The 22,620-nt window shown below is 35.5% G+C and overlaps 1 protein-coding gene across 5 annotated transcripts in view; it reads right to left on the bottom strand.

Moving 5' to 3' along the window:
- Positions 1-3,420: 3,420 nt before the first annotated feature.
- The window catches only part of TRIM66 (tripartite motif containing 66), a 65,425-nt gene continuing 46,225 nt past the window's right edge, over positions 3,421-22,620 (bottom strand). For all 5 annotated transcript variants that reach the window (XM_081939108.1, XM_081939107.1, XM_081939109.1 and 2 more), the window contains exons 12-21: positions 17,020-17,289; positions 16,155-16,377; positions 13,370-13,430; positions 12,446-12,620; positions 11,285-11,571; positions 10,221-10,356; positions 9,318-9,392; positions 7,304-7,456; positions 5,097-5,315; positions 3,421-4,803 (exon numbers count right to left, since the gene is read on the bottom strand). In XM_081939108.1, coding sequence (XP_081795234.1) covers positions 4,744-4,803; positions 5,097-5,315; positions 7,304-7,456; positions 9,318-9,392; positions 10,221-10,356; positions 11,285-11,571; positions 12,446-12,620; positions 13,370-13,430; positions 16,155-16,377; positions 17,020-17,289 — 1,659 coding nt within the window. In that variant the 3' untranslated portion in view covers positions 3,421-4,743. The remainder of the gene's footprint in view (positions 4,804-5,096; positions 5,316-7,303; positions 7,457-9,317; positions 9,393-10,220; positions 10,357-11,284; positions 11,572-12,445; positions 12,621-13,369; positions 13,431-16,154; positions 16,378-17,019; positions 17,290-22,620) is intronic.

Genomic DNA, 22,620 nt, shown 5'->3' with positions numbered 1-22,620 from the left:
GGAAGTCCTCGACTTAGAACAGTTCATATGGCCAAAAAAGTTTGTTTATAGGTGACATAGCCTCTTGCTTTCAGAGAATGATTTGTTGTATGTATTGCAAAATCTGCTCTTAAGGTTCTGCTCAAAATACATACAGTATTTTGAGAATACATGCAGACAATTATGAAGAATAGAAGACAATCTATCCATATAATATTCATTTTCATCAACTTTTCTTCTCAAACAATTGACCAGGTTCTATTCTGATAAGCTATATTGAAATATATATTTGGGCATATACTTGGGTATGTATTTGTTTTTTGAAGGTGGAGGTTACTTGTGGTTTTTTGGGAACAGCGCTTAATGTTAGAAAACACTTTAAAGACATTTCAATTCAACAAAGTCTGTCTCAGGTCTATTTTCAGTCAAGATATTATCTTGTTTATCAAGTGCAAACATCACTGTTGAGACTAATGGCTGGGTCACTAAACAAATATTTCATTTGTTTCCAGTGAACTGTGTCTCTGGCCACAGATGACGCAGCAGGCATTTCAGGGCAACCTGGAAATTGCTACTGAATACAAGGGTGGTGATGTATGAATAAGTTGAGTTGGCAAAAACATTTCAGTATGTCTTATGCCAGTGTGGATTTGTATTCTCATCAAAGAGCTACTGTATATATTAACTGGCATATGCATCTAGTAATGATGAGCATAAATAGAGTATGGAAAAGCAAAGACATCAGCTTGACAACCAAATGCAGATTAGTCTGCACCAGAGGTGGGTTCCTACCGGTTTGCCCCAGTTCAGTGGAACTGGTAGTGGAAATGCCGACTGGGTCTCCGAACCGGTAGGAATGGCATGCTCGCCATGCCCCAGAACCAGTTCCCCAGTTGCTGCGACTTCTTTTTTTGACCTTTTTAAATGTTCTGTGCATGTGCAGACTTATTTATAGGTAAATGCACACGCGCACCAAACCGGTAGTAATGCTGGCAGAAACCCACCCCTGGTCTGCGCTACTACATTTCCCATAGCTATCTAGTGTTGCAAAATTTGGACCATGAAAAACTAGACAGAAAAATTGACTTGTTCAAGTTGTAGTGTCGAAGAAGACTCCTGTTCATTTTTTGCTCAGCAAAGGGGACAAACAAGCAAGTAACAGATGTATTACTGGAAGGCAAAATCACAAAAATCTTACTTATTTTCACCATCAGGTGATCAAACTCATTGGAAAAAGGCATTTATGCTCAGCAGTTAAAAACAAATGAGGGCACCAAAAACACAGTGACCGGACACCCTTAAAGCTGACACCATTCACAGCATAAAATTGAAAGAAACCATACAAAATCAGAAAATGTGGGGAGCGTCTAGTCCATAGAATTGTCAAGAATTGGACACAATTGAATAGATACCATCATCATCAACCTTCTATATACATCTATACAGTCCTAGTCGTATAGATTTATACTTAAGGAAATTTACTTCTAAGGTCAGCTAGTCTTAAGGCTTCTATTCTAAACACAATTGCTAGAAAGTAATTTTTAGTAATACAAAAGAAGGAAGTCAGTAGATGCTTAAAAAGTAAGTGCATTATGGCTAGATTTGATCTGCTGGATGGAAGCAAAGAAATTGGGCAGTTCCAAACTGCTTCTCTCCTATGCTGCTCCTGCCAACTTCAGAAACTCGGATCTGTGTTGCAATCGGTGGACAGTGAGGCCAGGCTGCTGGTGGGGCCACACTACAGGGCTAATTGGTAATTCTCCTAGTCTTTGCTCTTTCCCAATAGATTGAGATGGCAAACCTCAGTGGCTGGCTTCTATGTGGAATAGTCTATCAGTTCCTGCCTTTTCCTTTCAGGGATTTTCCTCTTGTCATTACTTCCTGTACCTTTCCTTTATATTTACATACATGGATGCTTTTACACACGGAGGGGGGGGGAGGAGCGAGGGAGATGGAGAGAGGTTTATTTAGCCCTCTCATATTACATCTTTTAAGATTTACACAGATTGTTTCTATTTTTAATCCTTTTGGTACCCTTGTGGTTCCAACACAACAATAATCAAAATTAATAAGGAACAGGATGTTCTTTCGTTTCCACTTTCCTCTGTAGGACCATGGAAACTTTATAGCAACTTTATAGCTCATTGTTTAGTTTCATTCAAACTAAGTTCTAGTGTTCCTACTTGTAATGTAAAGAAATAAAAGGAAGGCAACAGGACCTTTACAGTACAGATAACCTCAACCTATGACCTACTGATTCATCTACCGTTTGAAGTTGCAATGCCACTGAACAAATGATAGTTAGAACCAGTCCTCAGATTTCCAGCCATCCCAGCACCCCATGGTTGTTTGATTGCAATCTGGGCATTTGACAATCTGTTTGCACTTACAACCAATTGCCAACTATGCTAGGCAGGAGTTTGCTGTTTTTCTAGGCCAGAACTGCACAATGTTGTCCTCAACCCATCAGCAACCTACCACAAAGAAAACATTCCCCCGTGTTCGTTACCTCCATGTCAACAGTAGTATTTTCTCACTTCTGCCAGGTTAAGCTGTGCCAAGCAGTTCACATGCTGTGCTTCATTTTGTTATAGGTGATCCCTTTGCTCCAAACAGCTATTGTCTGATGAGCATGCCTCTGCCCTTTGAATTTGGATGCAACCCTCCATGTCAATCATCTGAGTTACCAAGCTGCCTGCTCCCAACCACCACCACCACTTCATAAGGAACATTTTCATGCTAACTGCCCTTTTCTCCAATGATAAAATTGTGGTTTTTTTAATGTTCATTGGTGGTGCATTGAAACATTGGACATTGCTTTTTCTTTTTCTTTTAATATCCCTAGGTTAGTGCTGAGGCTACTTGCTGCTCTCATCCCCCTGTACAAATTGTCAAATAAGAAAAATTTTGAGCCATATGAAATTGACAAGAGTTCACTGTTCTTCTTTTAGAAGAAGGTGATGGAAGAACAGGTAACTGGAAGAACTAAGAAACTGTGGGTTCCCCACTGATGGATTTGAACTGCTCAGAATAGGAAAGCAATCTCTATACTGAGCCTGGGATTGGAGAAGATGACTTCTAAAATCCATTCCAACTCCATATAACTATGGCTCTATGATGTTAGCCATTGTTTGCTCATGCAAATGGAAACCATGTATCCTCAAAGATCCATCCACAGAAAGAAAAGTAATCAGTCCTTATTTTTGCAGCATGTGTGGGAGAGGCAAATAAGTATGGGAATCCACTAATTGGAGGCCATCAAGATAGAACACCTGGCCAACAGAATTGCTTGAAATCCAGACACCAATTTTTTTAAAGCTAAAAGTACCATTCATAAGCGGATTAAGACTGCTGGGAAGAATTGCCCTAAGAACTTTACCTGTCAGGAAATAATGTAGCAAAACAATTTACATTTCTTTCATAGACTAGTTTATTATACAATTGAAAAAGAGACATTTTCTACAAGCTTATGTTGAATATTTTTCACATCAATCATGGAGAAAATATTCCAAACTTCCTAATAACTCTATAAACTCACTTAAAGTGCCTTCCACTGAAATATTCATGGATACAATAGTGAATGAATTCATAAAGATTGTGCTGAAAATTCCTCTTGGTGTTCAGCAGTGTTTTTCAACCTTGGCAACTTTAAAATTCCTTGTTGGCTGGGAAATTGTGGAAGTAGAAGTCCACACATCTTAAAGTTGCCAAGGTTGAGAAACACTGATTTAAAGTACTGTCTAGTTAGTATATCTGGGAAATTGTTATCCTTTGAAGATATTAAATCACCCTTGCTTTAAGAGATGAGAACTGGGGAAGATAAAATGTCCATCGCCCATACCTCCAGTCCTCTGTATGTATTACACAATTCACTTGGGTTTGAGAATGAGGCACATGGGTGGGTTTATGAACATAGCATGATCAGGGCTCAATATATTTCAAATTAGATTCCATAATGATCAAAAGGGGGCAAGAAAAATACTCTCTTCCTCTATCACTCAGATAGTTACAAAAAATCCACACTTGTTGATGGGTTCCAATAACATCCTCTCAATTTTATAGTGAAATCAGACAAAGAATTAGGATAATCTAAACATATCTGCAGTGTGACTTCCTGATGTCAGAAGGGTATTCAAACCTCCCAATTTCTCCAGGAGTAACATTCTTGCATGATGTGCTTTCCATTTATATCTTGTAGAGTCACATTCTAGAATTCTATTAAGTAAAAAACCAAGACTTCCTGTCTCATTTAGTCTCTTAGGATATAGTCAACCACCCACCGCTTAGCCAACAACATCACATGCCTAGAATGGCACTGCAAGGTGGAATTCAGTTTCTTCAGTGTAGGAGAGGATAGACTTAGTCAATGCTACCTATAATATCACAGTTAATAACGTTATTTCAGGAAAACCAAGTGGGAAATATGTCCTGCATACAGAAAACAGCCAGGTAGCTATATCACCTAAAAACTACAAATCAAAGGAATTTATAAAATTATTTTAAAAATAGCATACCATTACTAATTATTATTTCATGATTAAACATCTGTCTAAATACAAATAATGAAACGTAACAGATAACTTGGAAACTGCCCTTTAAATATATATTATGTTTAGAATGTATCCTCCCTTTCCAGAAATAAAATCAATCAATCATTCTGAAATTCATATTAAGCCTTTAAATACACATTTTCCACATCCTCTTACAAAGTCAGTTCCTTTGTTGTTACTGTTGTTCATAATATACCAAGCAACGTTACAGAAGTCATACTTGAGAGAAACCTTTCGCAGGCCAAAACATGGGTCGTTTAGGTTTTTCATTTTCCTGTTTAAAAAAAAAAGGAAACGAACAGGTGAATTAAAAATATGTAATTTTAATATGTATAAATCTGCAACTCTAACATAACCTGATTTATTCAACGGTCTCTTCACAATGAAGTTGTGGGCATGCCTGAATAATAGACTTGTACATTATGATAATATATGGAAAGGAATACCTTCACCTAAATAGTATTTGGGAATATATTCTCAAACACATCAACTCTGTACCAACAGCTTTGAACAGAATTAGCTTTGTGGCCATTTAGCTATGAGGGGAGTTTGCTCTTAAATTCTTACAGCATGTCTTCGTCTTCTTTTAGGCTGGATACACTCTTGCCTATATGAAGGCCACTGCAATCCTTCCGGGGTTGCTTGACTATTCTCATGTTCCACATCTTCTAAATCAGAATCATCTTGTTGTACCAAGGGGAACTGCCTCACTGGATAAATTTCCTTGAGCTTGCTTTCAAAGAATATTTCCAAGCACCTTCCAGCCTCAGCAACCTCTGAATCAGGCTGCAAAAGAAACACCATAATTAATTAGGTCATAATATTGTTTAGAATAAAACGTCTTTATTATTTTACCTATTAAGGATATTTATTTTTTAAAACTAAATCACTTTATAGTAACATATATACTTACAATATAACAATAGCACTTAGACTTATTTCATACCGCTTTACAGCCCTCTCTAAGCAGTTTTGCCCCCAACAATCTGTGTCCTTATTTTACCGACCTCGGAAGGACGGAAGACTGGGTCAACCTTGAGCCAGTGAGGATCAAACTCCTTGCAGTCAACAGAATTAACCTGCAAATACTGCATTCTAATCACTGCGCCCCCACGGCTCATATATAAAGCCAAAAGATTAGTTGCAACATAGACCAAGAAAAATGGTCAACAGCAATAGCATGTCAAAATAAACAATACTATATGTTAGCATAATATATATAGTGGGATCTCAGTACTCATCTTAATCAGTTCCAGGAGGCATAATAATACCAAAATTGATGAGTACTAAACAATTTTTTCCACTAAGGAATAATGTAATGAGTCACAAGGCAGCCAACACCAACAAGTTCTAGCTTGTGCATCAAGTACAAAACAAACAATGAGGACAAAATGTATGTGTCAAAATGCACTGAGTACCATATTTGAGGAGTTCCAAAGCAGCTGAGTACCAAGGTACCGCTGTAATATATATTATACTATGCAATAGACACAGAGTGGGTGGTACATAAGTTTAATAAATAAACATTATTCACAATAATGTGAAGTTAGAGCTGCCAGTTCTTCATCTGGTGTTGGCTTTCATACACATCAAACTCTTTCAAAGAACCTAGAATGTCATAATGTAGAATGTCATTATGTATCAGCATAGTGTATGTGTGGTTCCAAGCAATCTGGCCTTTTGCAATTGACAAAGGGAATTTTGTCAATGTGCACATTTTCTAAGCGCCTTCCATGATTTTTTAGTATGGCACCCAGTATATTAGTAAACCACTGAGACCACCACAGCCAGTATATGCATCTTTCATTTTTGATTTTCAGCTCTCGATATCTCTGATGTTCTCCAGTTTTTTCTTATATTCTACCATCTCATCACATCAATTATCCCCACTTTCTTTTCAATCACAGTTAAATGCAGTGGGTTATCAACCAATACTTTATCAGTTTATATTCAGAAATCTCACAATATTTTAATCTACTTGTTATCCACTACTTTTTCAACTATATGTTCCTATTTTTTCATACCTGGCGTATGGTAATTTCTACAGATGCTCCAATGAATCATTTTAGTGACTGCTTTATGTCATTGACTATAATCAGTGTGTGATCTCACATGAGCTGAGTATATTATTATAATGTCTACATTGAATATAATTTAAAATTATCAGCACATCAAAATGGTGACAAGAAGCATAGATTCTTGTTAATATAGGAAATGAATGGCAGCTATGCACTGAAACAGAACACAGATTAACCATTCTTCTAGATTCCTTATCTATTGTCAAACTCAATATTTTGAAAATTAATAAAGTTTTAAAAGCTATTAATAGTCTCCAGTGCCCTACAGTTGAATGACAGGTTTTTCAGATACAGTATTTTACTACTAGAATTTTTTTAAAAAATAGATGAGGACAAGCAAAGATGACAATTACAATTTGCTGAAGACATGTGAACTATAACGTCTAAAATAATACAGCAGGTACTAGTTCCCTTACTTTTTGTACCTTAATTTTTTTTTCTTTCAAAGCAGCTGGGCTCCTTTACTTCCCTTAAAATTATTTTGAATTACAGTTTTCAAAATTAAAATATTCAAACCAGAACTAATACCAGTGATTTTTCTATATGCATCTTTTCTCATTTTACCTCTAGCTAACTCCATATTTTCTTTATCTACAATTTCATTTAAAAACTCAAATAAAACTATCCATTGCAAAAGACAAGCCATGTCCTTTTTGTGTATAAATATGTGCTGAATTCTGGAATACTGGAACTTACATAGTTGAACGTTCCACAGTTCCAAAACATAAGGCGCACATCAGCCACCAGCTCTTCTGAAGAGGTATAATGTAGTTGGTCTTCTTTCTGAAGTTTTTTCCGAATAGTGGACAAGTCCATGGGCTTCTTTATAATCTGATAATAATGGCGAGCCTGTACATAATCCCATTAGCAGAATATTTCATAAATCCCATGATGCTAAATCATTCACAAAACAAATATTTCCTTAATATTTGTAATTAGTAATTCTAATGAAACCTCAAGAGTTTCTCTGGTACCTAAAGAATCCCATTACTTATGTATATTTTAGAGTGAGGTCCCACTGGTTGATGTGGGGCTCAAGATGGTGTCATGTTTTGAAACTAATTTTTATTGGGAGAAAAGGGCAAAATTATTAAATACATGACTACAAAGTCATAATATTTCAATGAATTTTAATTCAATGTTTAGTCAAAGTCAATGGAATAAAATTCAATTTACCTTTGTCATGACCCCGCTCCTAATTTTAAGAGAGTGGCCACATTCAATCCATTCAAAACAAGTGCAACCATTGACCCAAAATGTCTAGGGAGATTCTCAGTCATGGTTGTACCAAAGATGTTCTTTTCAAGAGGCAACTGGCCTTCAGTTCTTGGCAACTGGCCTTCAGTTCTGACTGAAGAAGCTTCTTGGATAAAAAGTGAAATGTCTTCAAGGGAAAAAAATGACTTCAAGGCCAGTTGTCTCTTGAAAAAGACACTTTGGAACATTGACCCAAAAGAACTAGCAGGCCTCTGCGTTTGACAATACTGACCATGTGAAATTTTACCTATATATGTTTTTTTAAAAACATTTCCTCTGCACCTCTTTAGGAGCAGGGATGAGAAAGAATTGCAACCTTAAAACTCTTCAGCAATCACCAACAGACAAATCATACTGAACCAATCAATGGAATGAATATCTTATACCAACTAAGAAAAAACTTTGAAAAGCCATGACCGCTTGCTTATTCTGGGATGGCAGATTGGTTGGCATGGCTTATTGGCAACATTAGCCTTTTCTGTGAATGATGGATTATGTACTGCTTGTGGAACAATTACAAAAAAGGGATTATTTATTATTATTTAATAGAAAAGTAGAATTATACCCAATTCTCTAACATAGCAACATTCTGTCCTTTCAAAAGAAATGCCCTTAAATAAATTATAACAAATAATAAAACAAGTATTCCCCAAGTAGACAGAATTTATAGAAGTCATCAAATTTACTGGCCAACTACAGGTAGTCCTCGATTTACAACAGTTCACTTAGTGACTGCTCGAAGTTACAACGGCACTGAAAAAAGTGACATATGACCATTTTTCAGACTTATGACTGAAAAAGCATCCTCATGGTCATGTGATTTATATTCAGATGCTTGGCAACTAACTCACATGATGGTTGCAATGTCCCTAGGTCATGTGATCACCTTTTGCAACCTTCTTGACAAGCAAAGTCAATGGGGAAACGAGATTCACTTAACAACTGGGTTACCAATTTAAAAACTGCAGTGATTCACTTAACAAATATGGCAAGAAAAAGTCATAAAATGGGGCAAAGCTCACATAACAAATGTCTCACTTAGCAACATAATTTTTGGGCTCAATTGTGGTCATACGTTTAGGACTACCTGTACTGTATTCCTATCAATATCAAAGAGCACATTGTACCTCCTTCTTCCACCTTTGTACATGCAGTACTGTATATGGAAAGAAAGCTGGAACAGTGTTTGAAAGTCCATTGAATCTCCAAAGTGCCTTTACATTTTTTTTTCTGTTTACAAATCTATCAACTGACTCAACTACAAGATTAGATCAATTTCTAATGTAACTAGCAATTTTGTTGAAATAGTTTTGCTCATTTAAGTGATGAAAGCATTTTCATTGTAGAAGGCAAAGACAAAAAAGACTGTACACACTGAAAGGGTGGGGGAAAAGTAATCATTTATTGATAAGGTCATACTGCCCAGAGAAGTTACTTCCTTCTGTGTACTTACCAAGGGACTGACTGGTTCATGGAATGGAAGACTCAAGCTATTGCAGAATAGTGAAAGCACCAATTTTTCACACTTCTATAAAATACAAATCTACAATTAACCTATGTATAGTAAATGGCTACATGAACATCTATGTTCTGTACAAACATTTATCCTGGCTTCAGTCAAGAGTTTTTACACAGACATTTGAATTTCTTAATATTCCTAGTTTCTCATAGTATAATTCTAAAACAGGTTGATCTACGTGCAGCTCAAACAAATTCTTGGCTAGAGTCCACTCTTTCACTTCTATTGTTTTAGCATAATATCTATAGCACAATTCAGCGCACTGCAGTAATACAACTAGTTTACTTTACTGTAACATACTCTGAATGCGGTAGCCCTGATCCTATTAGCCTTTTGCGAGGCATGAAAACCTGGTTGTTTCTCTGGGCATTCAGGCCAGGAGGTTAGACTAACTCTGCAGGTGTTGATTTCTGTTTTTGTGACTGGGGGTGGTTGTTTTAATTTTGGGCATTGTGGATTATATGTTGAGGTTTGTGTTTTAATCTTTGTACACCACCCTGAATCACTGTTATGAAATGGTCAGCCATACACATCATTTAAATAAACACATTCCAAGTTCAAAATTAGTACAATGTAAAAAATATCCTGCACATATTTTTCTTATCCCCTTTCATTTCATAAAAGAGAAGAAAGCCAAAACAATTCAAAAACTGCTTAATTCATCTAGATAACATTCAGTCCAGATCCTACTGTAACTCAAATCTGAGAACTCAGTTCTGCCCCGTTCCTAAAGAAGCTCTTTCAGTGCTGTTTTCTGGGTCATGCAAACTTACTGAAAAGGGAAAATACATTATCGGTAAAGGTAGATTTGTCATTAATATTGTTGCCTAAACCTACCTTTTGGTCATATTCACCAAGGCCATAAACTGGTCTTGCTTGCATGATTGTATTGTAGTCAAATCGTGTGTTTTCACAATCATAGACTACCTCTGGTGTTTCCACATTGCGACAAAGTGTGCACACCCATTCACCTCTGCAGCACAAAAAAAAAAACAATATGCACATTGGGCTACTGTACAGTTTGATTAAAATGCCAATGGTAGACAATGACTTAACCAACATTCCATTAGACTAAAAAAATTCTTGATTTTTAAAAATCTGAAACACTAAATCAGGGAAGAATTTTCTTTTGCTCATTACTCCTGGCAAAAAAAAAATCCATTGCAACAAATACTGTAGAAATCTATATAGATTATGCATTCTTTAAGTTATTATAACAAGTTTAATAACATAAGACAGGCAGAGACATAAACAGGATTCACAAACATCAGAAGCAAAGAAAAAAGTTATGATATTCTTTTAAACATACTTCATTGTTTGTAGTAAGTTAGATTGTAATAACCTGAAAAAATACCCAAACAAGTCTTTTTAATGTTTCTCCAATTAGTTATCCACAATGTTTGCCTTGTTTCTTTTCAAAAGCAAAAATTCCATTGGAAACATATACACTGTGTTAGATTTTTCTATAATCCAAACCAGAGGCGGTATTCAGCAGGTTCTGACCAGTTCTGGAGAATCGGTAGCAGAAATTTTGAGTAGTTTGGAGAACAGGTAAATACCACCTCTGACTGGATTCCCATTCCTTTATCTAATATCCTTTCCCTGCCATGCCCACCAAGCCATGTCCACCAAGCCATGCCACGCACACTAAGCCATGGCCACAGAACCAATAGTAAAAAAAATTGAATCCCACCACTGATCCAAACTTAACATTGAGCAAGTTCTTATTTATTCAAGATTTCCAAACAAGCAAACAAAACAATAGGAAAGAAGCACTAAAAGTAGCACATCAGTTTAAACACAGATGTTTAATATTTGGGTATGTATGTTCTAAAGCAGCTCACTTGCAAAGATCTAGCCCTAAAGGAGAGAACAGTTATTTCTAATTCTGTTATACTCACACAGGAAAACTAAGTAATGCAGGAACATGGCATGAAAGATGAAACACCTTCGGGCAGTAATCACAACACAAAAGCTCTCCTCCATTTAGGCAAACAGCACAAAAATCTTCATTCTCAATAGTGTGATCTTCATGAGGAAGCCCAGATTTCTTCATATTATTACTGAGCCTGTGATCTCCTGAAGGAAGTAACACCTGTTCAGTCAGCTGGCTTGTGAGGATCCTGGTTTTCTCCAGGTTTTCTTCAAGTTTAGGATTTAGACTTTCAGATGAATGTCCTTGGTTGACCTGGGATGAAAAGGGAAAACATTTTCACAAAAAGTGTTTGATATACTGCAGAAGCTTACATACAGTACATTTTCTGTAGAGAATGTATTCGTTTCTTCTGAAGACTGGATATTGGGGAAGTTTCCTGAGGTTTTGATTTACATAATCTCCAGTTAACACTTATTATATAATTCATTAATTTTGCCCAGAGTTTTAAATGACCTAACCAACATAGTCACCGACTAATTATAAAGCTAAAATTGCAGCATCTGAATGAAATATACTTTATAAGTTAGACATATAAACCAGTAGTGGGGTTCAAAATTTTTACTATCGGTTCTGTGGGCGTGGCTTGGTGGGCATGGCAGGAGAAGGATACTGTAAAATCTCCATTCCCACACCATTCCAGGGGAAGGTTACTGCAAAATCCCAATTTCTTCCCAATCAGCTGGGAATTGGGAGGCAGAGAATAGATGGGGGCAGGGCCAGTCAGAGGTAGTATTTATTGGTTCTCCAAATTACTTAAAATTTCCACTACCAGTTCTCCAGAACTGGTCAGAACCTGCTGAATACCACCTCTGATATAAACCCTTCCTTATAGCCTAACTGGCCTTTTAATGAAAAAAGACTCCTTCCATTTAAAGAGGGAAAGAGGTTCAATGAAGACACACTACACATGGGTGTCAAACTCGTGGTGTGACATTGCTGTCATGTGATGTTTCGCGATGTTTTTCCCTATTCATGGAGCTGGGGTGGGCATGGCTTGCATGTGACGCATCTGGCCCGCTGGCTATCAGTTTGACACCCCTGCCCATGGTCCTCAGTAAATGCTACTAAATGCATTTGAATAAAATGAAAGAAAAAAACCAAGTTAAGGCAGATAAATTGAATTTACCTTAATAGCCATGCTTGAAGACTGAGTACCACATTCAATAATCAACAGAAATGTCCCATCATGTGTACTTTTTTGTGGTTGCAATTTAAAAATTGGAAGCTCTCCAGATTCTGATGTGCATATCTTCAATCGTTCCAATCGCACATATGGAATTTTCACTTCTTTGGCACAAATTCTAAAAAGTGTTAAATAGTGGATCAACTTTATCAATGCTATGGATCATTCCTCTATCTTACCTTTATCACTGTAACACAATTTGGCAAATTAAGACAAAATGTTCTATTTTGTTAATATTTAAATCAGTACTGATATTTTAACATTGTTTTTATTAATTTATCTTATATTTCCACACTATCATTTCTACTTTAGAATCAACAGATTCCCATACCCAATAGTAAGCTATTAGCACATTTCCACACTCAAATAATTTTTATACTGACTCCATATATTCGTAATTTTGGAATGATGTCTAGACAAAAAAAAGAAATTATGATTTCTTATGATGCATATGAAGGAAATATCTGATTTTAAAAGACATATACAATTGTTTCAAAATTAGATAAATTAAAGTGAACAATGGTATTGTGTAATCATAGTATCATGTTATATTTTTTGCAAAATATACAATTCCTTTGATGTAGTGAGTCATTTATGACACTCCTATCTTATTAGGTATGGTACTAAACATAATAGCTAGATATATTTAGTATTCACATCTGCAGTTTTACAGACAAATTTAGTTTTCCATTTACTGTATAATTTGGATTAATTCATGTTTCATACATTTTTCTCCTCTAGAATTGCTTCATTATACTTGATTATTTCAACACTCGATTAATTCCAATTTGCATACTTTCTAAATGAAAAAAAAAATCCTTTCTTGAAATGAGCCTTAAAGTTGTAAGATCCATTAATTCTGATTACCTGTTGTTCTGACTAGTTTTAATTTCCTTTTCAAAATGTTCTTCTTCACAGTTAGGACAATCTACAAGAAATAAAATGAGTAAAATAACACAAAGCTACCTTGATTAAAGAGAAGATTTTTTTTTGGCAATCAAAATTTACCTACAGTAAATTTCTCACAGAAGTACAGGTAGTTTTCAACTTCAATTTGTTTAATGATGGTTTGAAGCTACGATGATACTGAAAAAAATGACATACAACATAGCCTTGAAGTTACAACTCTCTCTCTCTCTCTCTCTCTCTCACACACACACACACACACACACACAGAGTTACAATTCAGACACTTGGCAACTGACTCACATTTATGACAGTTGCAGCACCTTGTGATCACATGATTGCAAATTGTGATTTTTCCAGCCAGTTTATAACAAGTAAAGTCAGTGTGTGTGTAATTTGCTTAATAATTATGTGGTTTGCTTAATGACCATGGCTGCAATAAAAATGGTTGTAATCAGGTCTGGTCACATGATTGCATCACTTAGTCACCAAAATTCTAGTCCCGATTTTCATAAATTCAGGATTATCTGTACTGTAATTTCAATCAAAATTACTAAGATTTGCTCCAATGGAATCCACTGGAACATGAACAGGTGTATTCCACAGAATTTCTTACTGTTGTCTCAAAATATTTCTTAGTTCAAAAGACGTGGACAAGATATTTATGCATTGCATAGAGAAAGTTGCATACAGGACAAAGATAGCTACATTGTGACAATGATGTGCAGATAACATGAATATCAGAAGTTGTAATACTGGGGTTTTTTTTAAAAAAAAGTATGTCACATTTACTGGACTTAGATTGATATGCATATTCTTAATTCCTTCCTTCTGTAGACCATTAACAAAGAAATCATGTAAGAAGAGAGAATTCATGGCAGAACGGCTCCCAATGCTTGCTGAATTGATGCTCCAAAAAACATAAAGAAGGCGGGTGAGTTTTTGCCTTAAACATAACCCACTGTTTCCAGGGATTTTCTCCAATTACAGGAGAATACTGAGAAATAAGGGGCTTTGTATCCAGCAGATACTGACTCTGCTTTAATATGTCACCCGGGTGATCGTTTTAGTTCCTCACACAACTATATTGGTGGAGCTCATCCCTGGAAGTCAAAGGAAATTTGAAGTTTTCTTTCCTGTCAGCATGCAAATTTCTATATTTGTTCATAGGAAAACTTAGAATATCTATGATTCTTGAAACCTCTTAGGGATTATAGGATTGTATTCTAATACATGAGGCAGGAAGGGCTGGAACAAAATGTTCTTGGCTCTATTAATATAGAGATAGTTTTGCTTTTCTTTATACTTATGAATCTACTTTTGTGTTTACCCGAAGAAGGGGGCATTGCTAATCTTATTTATAATACTGACCATCATTAAGTGTCAATATGTTTACCTCAGAGAATAAATGCTTTTTTCAAAAATCTTTATTAATAAAGCAACATTACAAAAATTAGATACATTTAACATATAACATATCTAAAAATAGACTGATCTATTCACAAAGTTTCCCTATTTCGGACCTGACACAAGTCTAAAATCTTATCAACTCTCAATTATGAATCTTAAATTCATAAAGTTATTATCTGAGAGCACAAGTCCTCCACTGGCAACAACGTTAGTGTCTGGAGGAAGCTAGGAGCTTGGTGGTTTTCCAACGGCCTTTGCTGTCAGCAAGGAGCACTGCTGGGGTGGGATCCAACCACGGTGAAGACCTTTACTGCATTCAAGCAGGCGGAAATCTGCTGGTAGTTCTCCTTCCGGCAGTAGTCAGCAGGAAGCCACAAAATGGGTGTTCTGGGGTGGGGGCAGGGAAGAGTCAGTTTTAGGTCTACTGGATACAAAGCCATCCTATTCCCTCAAATGGACCTAATTGGTCCTGTCAGCTATACCAACCCTGGAGTTGCCATAAATAATAGCCCCTCCCTAAATGGGAAAGGAGAATATTATAAATTCAAATATCCACTGGGGCAAAAAAGCTAAAGGAAAAAAAATTGTTCTGTCTGAGACAAGCCAGCAGAGCTTAAGATATAGCAGAATTCAATAGCAGTTTCTTTCTGAAAGAATTGTGATACAGAATTGCCATCAATGGTATCCTTGTATAGAAAATACATATAGCCTAATTTGGATGTTACTAGAACCTGAATGACAGTTGGCAGATCTGTTGAAAATGTCTATTCATTCTACAAAATTATATCACTTTTGCATCCTGTAAACTGGCCTTGCAGTACTAGTTAATCACAATGAATAAAATATGGAAAGGAGGATGATCAAGTGATGGTATCTGGATGCTTCCAAAATATCATTCTTGAATAGCCAAACTCCCTGCTACCTTTTCTATCTTAATGCATAATAAACCTTTCTCTGCTACTTCTCTTCTCAGCAGTAGTACAACATTACTGATAACATTTAAAATTGTACTGTATCATTTTATTTATTTATTATGTTATCAGGCTCATTCAAATTAACAGATCTCTAATGTAAATTAATAGATCTCTAATATTAAATCAAGTCTAGACAAATATTCTATTTGTCCTATTATTAGCAGGGAAGTTGATTCATGTTTACTAAAGGCCAGTATAGTGGACCTTAATGGAAAACATGGGACAATTACAGAAACCATAATTTAATTTACGGTTTCTCATTACAAAACATTTGTATTTTCAGCAGCAAATCTTGAAATAATTATGCTATGCAATATATGATTTTAAACATCCATGAAATAAAAAGAAGAAAAGTCTGATACCTTCAGTGTGTCCTGGTTTGGGATTAACAGATTGCATGAAGGTTGTGTTGTTCATAAGTAAGGGAGGCGAGGTACATGGTTGAGTTTTCTTCACTGAGAGATTAATAGGCTCTTCCAGAATATTTTGTAAAGGAAGAGCCATTTCATTCATGTCTTTTGATTGCGCAGTGACAATATTGCTCCCAAGAGGATAACTCACATGGCTAAACTCTTCATTTTCCAGCTGGTAATTGAAGAGAAAAAAATGAAATTTGCAAAATATTTTATACATCAACAAAATAATCAATAGAAAAGCAGAATTATTTTATTCCATCTCAGAATGCTTCATTCTGAGGGACACACAAGCATGAGTTCAAATAATTTAAGATCTTTGAAAACCACAGATCTACAAAAAAAATTCACAAAGGTCTCAACATCCTATCAGTATCAGGCTAATTCTATGTGGCAATGGCAAATTACTTATTTAACACTGCCAATAAAATTCCTTGGAACTGTTCATGAAAATCCAAAGTCTAACTTTTCCTTGAAGGAGACTTTTAACTTTTTGCCATAAGAACAGAAAAGTCACGCAAGGATTCTAGGGTGATCTCTAAGTCAAGAAATAAGAAACTCTTGGCAGGAATTTGATCTGCATAGGAACTTTTGAAATTAACTGGGTTTATACAAAAGACACATTTGTACTGAAGTTCCAGATAACTTAAATGAGACTGCATAAAAATACTGGCACAATTTTTAAGGTTCTAACAAATTTAGCAGAGATTTTCCAGCTATGTGGTGGTTTATCAAATAAACTAGAATGACGATGCTTGTGATTCCCCCCAACCCGTCCCTACCAAATGATTATCTGATGTATAACTATTCTTACCTTGCAAACTGGGTTCACCAAAGGCATGCCACCAACTGCTAAGTGTTCAATATTTTCAGAACTCAGGGTCCTCGTTCTATCCAAGGACAGATTATAAGTAGATACAGATTCAGGAAGCACTTCAGAGACATGTGATACATTCTGGGACAGGCTAGGTGTTGCACTGCAGATTTCTTTTGCCTGTGAATCAGCTTGTCTGGGTGCCCTTGATGAACATAAATCAACTTCTAAAATGTTTGGAAAACCCACTATGTTCATTGAAGCTGACCGCTGGGGGGGGGGGGGGGAGAGAAAAAAGACCATAGGAAGCTCAGTATTCATTGCAACATTAATCCTTTCACTATGAAGTTTTTTGTAGCTTGCTTGCAATATTACAATGTTTAATTTTTTTATCTTCTTGAAGACTATTCTAAATGCTTATCATAACAATGATCTATTTTAAATGTTTGAATCTACTAAAAGGTTCCTCAAGTATCGGTCAACATATGTATTTTTCTTAAAATTCATTCATTCATGGACAAATGTCCTAACAGAAAAGATCTTTTGTCATCTCATACAAAAATGCAACATATGAAGAACGGTTGCAGGAACTAGGTATGTCTAGCTTAAGAGAAAGAAGGACTAGGGGAGACATGATAGCAGTGTTCCAATATCTCAGGGGTTGCCACAAAGAAGACGGAGTCAAGCTATTCTCCAAGGCACCTGAGGACAGAACAAGAAGCAATGGGTGGAAACTAATCAAGGAGAGAAGCAACTTAGAACTGAGGAGAAACTTCCTGACAGTGAGAACAATTAATCAGTGGAACAGCTTGCCTCCAGAAGTTGTGAATGCCCCAACACTGGAAGTCTTTAAGAAGATGTTGGATAGCCATTTGTCTGGAACGGTATAGGGTTTCCTGCCTAGGCAGGGGGTTGGACTAGAAGACCTCCAAGGTCCCTTCCAACTCTAGTATTGTATTGTATTATTGTAAAAATAGAAAATGCTTCTTTTTGAAATTATACACAGTTAAAACCCTCAGATGTAAACTTTAAAAGCAAAATAAATGGCTTTTCACAATAATTGTTAATAAGGTTGCAAGTACGTACGTAATCTTCAAGTAAATTTTACAAAATCATTATTTTTCAACGTGTTGTATTTTGATTTATTTTATATAGAAGGAAAGAAGATAGTTTTTTCTGTTATTATATAAAGATGTTATTTTTCCTATGCTGCGGCAATTTTTAATATAAAACTATTAATTTGTTTTAAAATATTTGTATACTATTTCCTATTTTTAAAAAAATCTCAAAGCCATTACCAATAAAATTGCAATCTATCTTAAACACCTGATTCAATTATATGTGTTTGGTTTTAGTAAAGAAGCTTTTTCTCTCAGTAAAAACATTCTATCAAATTCACTATTTTCAAAGATTTGCCAGATGGAAGACATTTTTTTCTTTTTAAGTTCCTTGTTTACTTTTCTCTCTTCTTTTCTTGTCTTAAGTTCCTTATTTTATTTCTTGTTTTTCTCCTACTCTGCCACTGATGTCTATGGGAAGGTGATAATGGGTCATTATGAGGATATTTTGAGACAATGGAAGTAGTTCCTGAGAAAATTAAGGTGCTACATATGTAATAAGAAACATAAAAAGATAGTTTGTGAGTATTATGTGTGTCTCAAAGTAGCAATTGAATTATGCAACAAATGAACTGCAGCTATGGACACTGCTTGCTGGACATTCAACCCAAACATGTAAGCACCATGAATTTCTGATATGACATCCTGAAATAACTATTCATTCGGCAGCCAGCTGGCGTGCTTCTAAATCAAATGCAACATTATTCTGAGTCAAATATAATGGGCAAATTTATAAATAAAACTTCATTTTAGATTTTTCTTAATTCTTTGTTTATTTACAATCTTAAATCAGCTGTTTTTTTGCATTTAATCAGAATGCTTTTTCTTACAGAACTGCATGAAAACTGCCTTGTCACAAGAATGTATGTTTTATGCTTTTACAGATGTACAAAAATAATTCTAAAATGAAGCTTTTTTTCTCAGGCATATTGAAAACTTTTAGATTAATTCCCAGAACAAAAACTCATTGTCTGGGGGTCTTGTAAAATTTGGATTTGATAGATACAATAATAACTATTCTTAATACTCTGTGTGAGAATTGTTTTCTTAATATTTTAATGAATAATTTTAAATCTAATAAGCCTATACATACTTTGAGAATTAGTTTCTCTAATTGTTCATATTATTATGAGATTTTCCCTATAAATCTTTGTATTAATTTTTCATCAGAGAACTCTATTACAAAATATGGAACACTACATATATGATAGAGTTATAGTATTTTGGTTTATCTATTGATTTGTGGAACTTTCATAGACCGTGAGTTCTGAAAAAAATTCTTCCCAACTGGAGATTCCATATTTGTGGACTCAAGAGCTTCCAAGTGTTAAAGTCAGGATTTGAAGTATCTCCAAATATCCCAAAATTTTGTAACTCTCGTGTGACTACTCTATGTATTATTGGGTACAGTATTACAGTAAAGTATTAACCACTCATCCTTAATTGGTTTCAGTTAAAATTGTTATGTCTTCCCTGCCAAACCCTGTCCTGCTTTCTGCTTTGGGTGCCTTCTATGTTACTACAAAACAATACTGTTCTGATTTGCGAATATGTCATTCACAAGCAACATTTTTTGCTTCTTTCTTCTCACTTGCTGCCCCTTCCAGCATACCACCAGCCAGTGGGGAAAAAAAACATCAATGTGGCATCTCCAATTTCAGGCCTCTCTCATGGTCCATTTTCCTTAGCTTGGTTTGATGGACCCGCCTCTAACACCCCACCTAGGCATCTCCAAAGTTCAAGTAACAAGCATATGGGAAGGGACCAGGGCAGAAATTGCTCCAGAAAAGACAAAAAACTGGTTGTATAAGTAGAGTAGAATAACTACACCTGATTTGCTTATGAGCAACACCTTTCTTCCTTTAAGGAGAGGGAAGAAGGTACAGAACATGACAGCAATGTTCCAATATCTCAGGAGCTGCCACAAAGAAGAGGAAGTCAAACTATTCTTCAAAGCACCTTAGGTAGAACAAGAAGCAATGGGTAGAAATTAATCAAGGAGAGAAGCAACTTAGAACTAAGAAGAAATTTCCTGACAGTTAGAACAATTAATCAGTGGAACAGCTTGCCTCCAGAAGTTGTAAATGCTTCAACACTGAAGGTTTTTAAGAAGAGATTAGACAACCATTTGTCTGAAGTGATGTAGGGTTTCCTGCCTTAAACAGGGGATTGGACTAAAAGACCTCCAAGGTCCCTTCCAACTCTGGTTTCTATTCTAAAGAACATGGCAAATACAAGGAAACTAGCAAGGAAGTAAACCCCTACTTTCCCCCCCAATAAAATAGTGAAGATGAATGATGCTTTGTCATGTTAAAAGACTGGAGAAAAATTGATGTCAAAAGCAAAGAGGGGAATAGTTATAGATCTAGAACTAACTTTGGGATATAAAGTGCTAATAAGGCAAAGGCTGAGGAAGAAATGGTTGAATGCTGGAGAGTGACCAGAGAAGAACTATATCCTTGCCTCTGTACATTCCAAAAATATTAGTCTGGTCACATCCATCCAAGATATCAGGACGATAAACTGCAAAGGTTTTTTTGCACACTAGGGCTATCCTTAGATGGTGTTGAAAAGTGAGGAAATATTTCTTTGTTACTGGTACAGCTAATTATGCTGTATCAGTTCAGCATAGTCTCAGCTAGTCTCACCCATGAATGAGATCAGAGCAACATCTTGGTAAGCAATGACAGTGTCAATGTTAAGGTATTGTGTTGTAACTAAGTGCAAATATGAAGAGGAGCTTGGGAAAGACACTTGGTACTTAGATTCAAATTACCAATAACATTAAAGAATTTAAATCCTATTAGTAGCATAGTTACATGGAAAATATAACTCCTTAAGTCAATATAAAACATTAATCTTACTAAAAGAAGGAAGGAAAAATAGCGGGGAAATTGGAAATGAAGCTATCAAATTGCCTAGTTCTCTCTGGATAAAAGTTAATTTTGTGATATCAATAATGAAGAAACTATGCATTGCCCAATAAAATGTATACATGAAATGTTGTACATGTGTGTGCCTACTTATCTAAGATCCTGGCAAGATCTGATAAATTTTCATGCTGATTCACAAAGCTATTGTCAAGGATGCAATAAAAATGTATTGGGAGTAAGGCTCATTAAGTTCAATTAAATATCTCCTTAAAATTATCATTCCTTTTTCCGCTAGTGAAGGAAAGGGAGAGGAATCTTCCCCCTGTGGTTTTTACTGCCCTAAATTATGATACTTCTATCCTATTTTTAGGTTGTCTTAATATCTCATCCTTCAACATCACAAACGTTCATATCATATGATTTTGTGCTGCAACTTGTGCCATTAATTCATTTGACTTTTTGATATATGGTATATTGCAAACACATCTGTTTACATCCTCACATATATGCAGTTTGCTTACTTTTCTCAATCCTTATGTTTTCACTTCTTACTCATTCTCATTTGTTTCCACTCATGTAGTGAAAGAACAATCTCACTTCTATATTTTTCCTTACGCTAACATATAAATTGCAGGAGCATCTGAAATGATGCTCTTTATCTAAAATGAAAATGATTAATTATGACCTTAATGAAAAAAAGTGTTTATTTTCCTACAATTGCTCTCATGTTGACCATGTGGATTTCAACTTTAATGTTGTAGGTGTTTTCACTGTCTTTGTTCCATACATTTAATGTCAGCCTTACACGGAAAAATTAGGATATGATACCATTAATGGCATGAAAGTGGAGAAAATATTAACTTTCTTGTTTTTACAGTATCAGGAAGCTATCAAGTGATACAGGGATAATGCCTATTTAAAAGATAGAAGTCTTATTTAAAAGGGACAATAGAATGAAAAATGTGTGCAAAACAAGCTACAGAATAAACTGGAAATGACAACTGTTATAAGAAATAAGGAAATGACAACTGTTAATAAAAAAAACAGGTTTGGGATTTGCTAAAATGGCATAGAATTTTTGCAATTGCAGAGAAATTACTGGGAGTAAATGGCTACAAAGTAATAAAAGATGCAGCTAAGTGGAACAATCCCTTGGCAACTCCTTTATGCTGTAAACGTCAACAAATGCAGTAATTCAAATCAAGTTAGCTCAAGTTAACTCAGAGTGACCAGAAGCCTTAAACTGTTTCTGATCAAAAGACTCTCCTGTTTCCATGTGAGGGAATACAAAATCAGCTGTGTATTCTGTAAAAATTCATCCTGAGCATAGCTTAACATCATATAAACAGTCCGCAAAACACATAGTACTGTGTATTATTTATATTCCTTTCAGGTCAAATAAAAATAACACAAAAATGTGTTTAATAACAATAAAAATAAATGATTTGACAATTGTCTCCCCTAAAAGAAAAAGAAGGGGGGGAAGAGATAATGAGTTGGCCTTCTCTAATACTCCAAGATTCATAAGATGCTTAGAGACCAAAGGATCTGATCCATGCCCATATCAACTGATCTATCTACCTCCATGACATTTGTGATGCACTGGCATC

The sequence above is a fragment of the Natrix helvetica genome (genome assembly GCF_964273705.1).
Source record: "Natrix helvetica genome assembly, chromosome: 1".
Classification (NCBI taxonomy): domain Eukaryota; kingdom Metazoa; phylum Chordata; class Lepidosauria; order Squamata; family Natricidae; genus Natrix; species Natrix helvetica.
Note: the sequence above shows the minus strand (reverse complement) of the source record. Positions and strands in the feature narration are given on the sequence as shown.